This window comes from Epithele typhae (assembly GCF_022376455.1).
Source record: "Epithele typhae strain CBS 203.58 chromosome Unknown BXZ73scaffold_300, whole genome shotgun sequence".
Lineage (NCBI taxonomy): Eukaryota > Fungi > Basidiomycota > Agaricomycetes > Polyporales > Epitheliaceae > Epithele > Epithele typhae.
Window position 1 is genome coordinate 19,889 of NW_025954491.1, and position 7,843 is coordinate 27,731.

The following is a 7,843-nucleotide window of genomic DNA, read 5'->3' on the forward strand; positions in this document are numbered from 1 at the left end:
AATCCAATCAGATACAACAGATAGAGCAGCAGTTATGCGGCGCAACTAACCTCGACCTCGTCAAGTTCCACAAGTGGCATATACTGGAACGAGCCAGGGACCGAGAGGTGCAGAGACGCGAGCACAGGCTCGGTCGCGAAGATGAGTTCCGTCCGAGTTTCTTCCAGGGGTTCCACAACCTCTTCAAGCCTGCCGTCAGCCCTCTACATCCAACGCTGCCCACCAAAACCTCCCGGCTCACCTAGCACGGACGGGTGCCTGAGCCTGCTCAGCGCGGACGCCTGCCCAAGTACCGCCCCATAGTCTCAGCCTCCCTGCCCTCACAATCGCCAATCGCAAGCCCCGCACGCACGCACCTCAGCCTTGAGCACCTCCAACGTCTTGTCCCGCGACTGCGGACCCATCCGCTCCATCTCCTGGCTCTTCTTGTCCGCGGTCCACACCGAGACGCGTTTGCCCGTGACCTTGTGCGTCGCAGGCTGCACCCGCCAGGGCCCGATGCTGAACGGCGGGGGCGCGGCCGCCGGGGGCAGCGAGCCCGCCGCGGAGCCCCCAGGTGTAGGGGTGCCTGTCCTGCTCCCGCCGACGACGGACGGCGCGGCGGTGCCGATGGTGTAGTTTTGGGAGATGTTTGTGCGGGCGAAGAACGAGGAGGCGGCCGCGAACATGGTTGACAAGAGGATAAAGAAGCAGTAGTATTCGCGGCACAAATGGTAAGCGCAGCAGACAGGAGGTGCGAGGATGGCGAGCGCAGCTCGGTGGCCGCGGAAGCTGAAGAGTGGTTCGCGTGCAGCACTGCGCCTTCCTCTCCATCCCCGCCGGAGTCGGCGCTTTCGCCCAGTCAATGCACAGTACGGGCGCCAAACGGCTCAAAAGCACAAGCAAGTACCAGATGCCGCGGATCCACAGCAGCGATCCGACGTTTTATTTAAAGTAGCCACGTATGAGCGGGATGAAAAACCTGCGTGCAGGGCTGACCACGGGAGGTACAATGGCTCGTCCAGCGGCCCCTCGTTCCACCCATGAATTCGCTGAAAAGACATTTAGTACGCGAGCATCATGACATAAAACCAAGTACTCACTACATATTTGCCCGATGACTACGACGAAGAGCATTGCCCATATAAATCCAGTCCTCCCTCCGACCTTCCGCCCTGTGCATGCACCGTATACTTTCTCAAGAGCGATCCCTGCTGCCTGCAGTACGAAGAAAGCCACCATCCTCCAGTCTATGCGCGCGCCACCCAGCCAGAATCCCACTTCGTGATATAATCCCGACGCCAGGAACACGCCGAACAACCTCCCAACATCACCTGCGACCCACGCCCCGGGATAACCTCCGATGACCATGAACGTATGGCGGAGAGTCTGGTGCCACCGCCTCGACCAAAACTCGTGCAACGAACGCGCCAACCACGGACGATCGTGACATGGAGGCCACGCCGAGGGTGGTTGGCCGCACAGGCCCACTCCGACCAGCGACGCGAGGTCGTACCACAGCTCGATCCCGAGCACGATGCACAGCCCAATCGATACATGAAGCAGCGTCGATACCGCGTAGCGTTGCAAGGGTGGAAGCCACGGTAAAAATATCGTGCCACCCGTGGGGGTGATTCCTGGAAGAAGTTCGAGGAGGGAGTTGGCGGCGTCCACGATAAGGTAGGTTCTGACGATGGAGAGGGAGGTGGTTCTGAGATAGGTTCGTCGATCCAGAGGCCGCCGCATTTCCGGGAGACGGACCCCTTGCCCAAATTTCCATCCGATGCCTCGTGCGGCGGAGCCGACCTCCCATGCGTCTGAAAGCCATGGCGGTATGAAGTTGCTGTCCTTCACGTAAGGGATCCGGCAAGCGAGAGTGTCTTCTCCCTCTTTCAAGGCGCCCTCTGGAATGATCGCCCAGTATGTTGTATGGGCCGACAAGGTCAAAGCAGCAAGGCCTGAGACACGTTAGTGATACCTACCTGTTTACAATATACAACACCTACCTCTGACCCAGTCAAACCACCCTGCATAGTCATTGCCACTCAAGAAGAGGGTGACCGATCGTATGTAAATCGTGATGGCAACTGGCAGCAGGCAGAGTCGACGCAGGTAGGTGCCTTCTCTTCTGGTCAAGTACGCCATTGAGAAATACAGGTCAGGACGGCCAAAAAGTACGGCACTGCTAGTAGCCAGGACAGAGATCGTTTGTGCCAGTCTCGAAGTGCAGCGTAGAGTTTGTACGCTCTGGCGTCATTTTCCATGATGGAACTGGGCAACGTCAGTAAACCTCCTAATCAGCCGCAAGGAACGTACCGGGTAGAACGAGGAATGGGGGGGTGAATACACGCGTAACTCTGCCCGCTCCTGAAGTATGTTGCTCAGATAATTGACGACCAAACAGGGGTAATCAAAGTCCACGTGTGCCGTAAGATTACGTGGAGCTAGCGATAACGGCATCAGCGGTTACAATAAAACGCCGCGGAAACACTTCGCCTACTTGAGCACTCCGCCCCCTTTAACGCCACGTACACGAGCCACCGGGAAGATGGAAGGACGAGTCGCCGAATTGGGCTGAGCTGAGTGGGAATGGTCGTTGCTCCGCCGATCCCTCTTGAAAACCACGCATCGGCTGCGCCAGGGAATCAGAATAGATCTTCAAAGGCCGCGGAGAAACAACTTACTGCACATCTGTCCAAACCCAACCACGAACAGAGCCGCCCACATGAACCCGAAGAACCCGCCCACCCTTCTCCCCATCACCTCCCGAAGAGTCTTCTCCAGCACAACCCCCACGGCCTGCAGAAGGAAGAAGACGAGCACCCGCGCGTCGAACCCTACGCCTGCGGCGGTGATCCCCAGTTCGTGCACCAGCCCGGACGCCAGGAACGTCCCCACCGTGGCGCCCGCCCTGCCCGCGACTGCGCGTCCGGGGAAGCCTCCATATACGAGGAAGACGTGCCGCAGAGCCTGGTGCCACGCGCGCGACCAGAACGCATGCAGCGACGTCACATGCCAAAGTCCCCCGGTGATGGGCGGCCATCCCGCCGGGCTCTGGCCGATACCGAGGACAGCGAGAAGGGCGAAGGAGTCGTACACGACGCAGACGCCGCAGTGAATGAGTAGACCGAAGCCCAAATGGAGGACGGTAGAGAGGGCGTAGCGCGGGAAGGGCGAGAGGTGGGCGAGGAAAATCGTGCCGCTGGTGGGACCAACGCCTGGAGTGAGCTTGATGATAGTGTCGATGAGATCGATAGCGAGAACGTTGTGAACGAGGTTTTTCAGAGCGTGCACGACAAAGGGACGGCGGGACAAGGGCTGGGTTGGAGGAGGGACGTAGATATATTGTCCGAAGTCCCATCCGATACCGCGCATAGAAAGTCCGACCTCGAGCGCATCGCATAGACCGTCGGGAAAGTGGGCGAGGAGGCCGGTGCGGTTGGCATTATTACTCCGAATGGGGCCCTGCTGATCGTTGACTACCTTGAGCGACTGCTCGGTCATTTTATGCCTCCCATTCTTGCCCATGCGAAATCTATAGCTTTGGCTATGCAGACCAGGGCAATTATACCTGCAGTATGACGAATAAATCAGTGTATCTCTCACCCGAGGCATATAAGTAGATGACAAACCTCGATCCCACTCATACCATCTCAACCGCGGATTGGCAAAGGTATATCCCCAAGTGCATCTGACGGCCATTGCAACCACCAGTGGCAGGAGGAGTATTCTCAAAAGACGTGTGTCTCGTCTGCGAACGAGATATGCCATGAAAAAGTAGGGAATGCAGTATGAGAACACCTGCGGAAAATTCGTCCATGTCACGATGCGTCGGTCTTCCTGCCTGGGCACAAACTCTCTAGAGGCGAGCTTGACGGCATAGAATATTCTGAAAGCGCGCACGACGTCTCATTTGTCAGCGCTGCCCCCGCAAAGACAAATAGCCAGATCTCTGACTCACTGATCCATGAGGACTGAAGCGCTTGCAGATGAAGTCAAATTGCACCAAGAGCACAGAAGAGCAGTCGACGCCTAAGTCCACAGCCCTGGTCGCCACTTGTGCAATCTGTGCGAACAAATTCGAATGCGAGACAGTGAGACCGGAACATCCAGGAGAGCCGACGTATGAGGAACGACGTGGCACTCGTGGTGTGTCGTCGAGCACGCCGGATCATCAACCACTCACCCGTATCCTCAGGACCTCTGGATGACTGCCCGCACTTCAAGTTGAAAGATGGCGTTGAGACAAGGAGCGGCTTCTTGCCAGGCTCCAGGATGGGCGGGGCAGGAATGGCTTCGGCGAACCAAGGAAAATTCAAAATTCAAATTGGCAACGGGGTCTGGACAAATGATCGGGGTTCCGGGTCTGACCGATCCCGACGTCATCGGTCCCCGATCCGCGTCGGGTGCCTGCCCTCGCTCGTGGTGGCAGTGTGTCCTGTGGTTTTCCGTCTTGTCCGCCCAATCGCTCGCGCTCGGGAGGTGCAATACGGCCAGCAGATCGACCTGCGGCTAATGCACCGCCCTCCTGGACGACATTGCCGCCCTTTCTCCAAGTGGGTATGCGCCCTTTTGGCAAGTTTGGCTTTGAAGAGCAACATGGAGAGTATGTGTTTTGTTCAATGGATAACGCAAGCCTACCGTGGACAGAGCAGAGATGTTCTCCGTGCACGGTACCACAACATCTAAACCTTCCACGCACCCGAAAGTGCCAACGAACGGAGCATGATACATGAACAGAAAGTATTGAGAACTAGGTAAGCAGGGGAGGGGCGGGGAGGGGCGCAGTCGGGGGGAGCTCGACGGGGGCGACGTCCATGGCGTCCGTCTCAGCCGGCGGGGGAGGGGGGCGGCCGCGCGGGCAACCTGATCACGGTAGTGGGCCGTGATGTTGGCGTAGTCCATGGCCAGCACACACTGAGTGGTGTTCTGGTTCCAGAACTGGAGGAGGGCGTCGCCGGACTGGCCGGGCGCCTTGTTGAAGAGGACGGTGGCCTCGGCGAAGTTGGACTCGTTGACGGGGCCGAGCCTAAGCGCGATCCCGAAAAGGTGAAGGAGGAGCTCCCGCACCGTGGGGGCGGCAGGGGCTGCAGGGGGAGGGGGGGCAGGGGCGGGAGCAGGGGCGGGGGCCGGAGTCCGGTTCTTGCGGCGTTGGGAGGGGCGTGCGGTGAAGAGCTCGTCCTCACTGTCAGTCCAGGCGCTGTCGGGGTTGCCGCCGGCGAGGATGGTGGAGGAGGCCGTGAGGGCCTGTTGGAGGGCGCGCTGGTAGTCGCGATCGGTCTCCCAGGCCATGTCGTCGGCCGGGGGAGGTGCTTTCTTCTTGCCCTTCTTCGAGGAGGGCGACATCGTACAGGGGTAGGGTGGGGAGTGGTGGTAGACGCTGGAGGAGATGGTGGTGGTACGAGGTCAAGGAGGGATGAGGGTTGTGCATGGCAAACTTTCGTCGCGAGCAGAGGCATGCTTGAGGCGCCCGAACGTCACGTGTCCCAATACTTTTCGCAGGGACTAGTACTAGATGCCGTCGCACGTGGTGGGCACGATCGCCGCGGAGAGAGGTGACGCTGCTCAGAGTGAGTGCTGACAAAGCTGCTGACCACGCTGCCGGAGTCCCGCCTCGAGTCCCGCGCCAACTCTCCCGCCGGTCTGTACGCAGCGCGCGCAGAAGCACGACCCTGTCATCCTACCACCTGCCGCCTTAAAGCTCCCAGCGCCGACTCATGCCCACCGTTGTTTTCCCCCGCAATCGCGACCGTCTGCCGCCCGCTCGTCCGCCCCGGCCCTGGGTTGCCCTGTAGGTGCCATGGAGTTCGACCAGCCCCCCATCTACTCCCCCGTCTCGCCCTCCGCCCCCTCCCCACTCTACTCAGAGCGGCCCGCCACGGCGGAGCGCGTGCTGCAGTCCGAGCACCACCCCACAGGGCTTGCGCCCGCCGCGCCAGAGGGCGCCAAGCACGTCTACAAGACCGACCATCTTGAGATCCGCCTCCATCCGCCTCACTGGGGTCTCGTCCTCCCCGCGTACGGTTCACAGGGCACCGTCGACGGGATCGTCACCTTCCGCAAGCAATGCTCGCACGTCCTTGAGCTGTCGGTGTCGGTGAGTCCGCCGCTCATAGTGTCGTTCGTGGTCGCGGCTCGCGTGCGTGCACGCGGGCAGGCCTCTCCGCGCGGGCGTGGGGAGAAGCAGCAGCTGATAAGGTGTGCATGCGCGCAGCTTATAGGTGCGATTAATACGTCCGCGACCCAACACGCGACGGTCGCCGTGCCGGGTGTGAGTCGTGCGGTGATTCTGAAGAAGAAGGCCGTGCTCTTCACCGCGGCCGGGAAGAGCGAGACGCTGCGGGGCGACTACCCGTTCGCGATTCGTTTCCCGGAGCTCACTGCAGACGGGGCCGACCTGCTTCCGCCGTCGTACACTGTGTACCAGCCGGGCATCACGACCGAGGTCTTCTACACGTTCCGTGTTGACATCACGCGCAAGAGCTTCCGGCGCCACGAAAGGTGTGTTCTGCTGCCCAAAGAACGTGCTCCATGGCGCGCTCACTCTTGCACCTATACGTAGGTTCTCGACGCATGTGCTCTACCTCCCAAAGACACGCCCTACGTTGCCACCTGTAGAAGCCTTGCCGTGGGCCCACGTGGAAAACTCTCTGGAACGCATGTGCACCGTCCCTCTCATGCCCGTCTGGAACCCCAAGCTGGAGGAAGCTGCTCGCCGGCGGGATGACCTACCGCAGATCTCGGTGCGCCCGCCTGCGTCCCTGTGATCTAACCTAGGCGCTGACTGAGTCACTCTTCAATTTGACCTGCACCAACGCGCCTCGGCTTCCTTTCCGCCTTGATCCGCCTTGTGCCTCGTTTGCGGCGGCCGTTAGGTGACGATGCCGGACAGCAAGTGTTTTGCGTCGGGCGAGGTCATCTCGATCGCCCTTGAGATTGCATGTCCTAGTGCGCCTGCACTCGCGCGGTTGCTGTCCCACAACGCGCATCTCACGCTCGTGAAGCGGCAGAAGACGTGGATCTCACTCGGCGCGCAGATCAGCATCCGCGAGCAGGTCCTCTCGCGCGCGGACATCTACCTCGCGGACGAAAGCCAGGAGGGCACCGCGTACCTCCGACTGGAAGTTCAAGCAGGCGAGGCGGCGCGGGAGTCGACCTGGAAGGTACACAACGTGGTTGCTGTCGAGGTAAGTTGATCATGATGAGCCATGCTGCGTGAACCGTGCTAATTGGTTGTCCCATCTCTCAGCACATTCTGCGGCTTCTTATCCTGCCACCCAGCCATCTCGAGAATTTCCCGATGTTCAAGTACGAGGTGCCGCTGCAGATCACAACGGACCAGTACGGGACGCTGCAGAGCGAGATCCTGGCCATGGGCGGAGTGCCCTTCCCCGCGCTTGGGCTGAACGATGTGCAACGGTACCTGCGTCCCAACCGTTGAACGCTTGTTCAGGTTGGGTCCCGCCTACGACTGTGTGTCTACGTGCTGTATGTTCACCTAAGTTATATCTTTTTCTCTTTTCCTTTTACGACCGTTACGACCTGTTGTTTTCCCGCATATGCCAGCCGTTCTTACCCCCAAAAGCTTACCTAGTTCTCAATACTTTCTGTTCATGTATCATGCTCCGTTCGTTGGCACTTTCGGGTGCGTGGAAGGTTTAGATGTTGTGGTACCGTGCACGGAGAACATCTCTGCTCTGTCCACGGTAGGCTTGCGTTATCCATTGAACAAAACACATACTCTCCATGTTGCTCTTCAAAGCCAAACTTGCCAAAAGGGCGCATACCCACTTGGAGAAAGGGCGGCAATGTCGTCCAGGAGGGCGGTGCATTAGCCGCAGGTCGATCTGCTGGCCGTATTGCA

At 59.5% G+C, this 7,843-nt stretch overlaps 1 protein-coding gene across 1 annotated transcript; it reads left to right on the top strand.

Annotated features, from left to right (window-relative positions):
- Window positions 1-5,779: 5,779 nt before the first annotated feature.
- BXZ73DRAFT_60000 (uncharacterized protein) lies at window positions 5,780-7,420 on the top strand (the record flags this gene model as incomplete). Its single annotated transcript, XM_048021696.1, has 5 exons — window positions 5,780-6,076; window positions 6,194-6,480; window positions 6,542-6,722; window positions 6,855-7,166; window positions 7,229-7,420. The coding sequence occupies 5 exons, from the start codon at window positions 5,780-5,782 to the stop codon at window positions 7,418-7,420; spliced, it is 1,269 nt and encodes a 422-aa protein (XP_047870694.1).
- Between the last annotated feature and the right edge of the window lie 423 nt (window positions 7,421-7,843).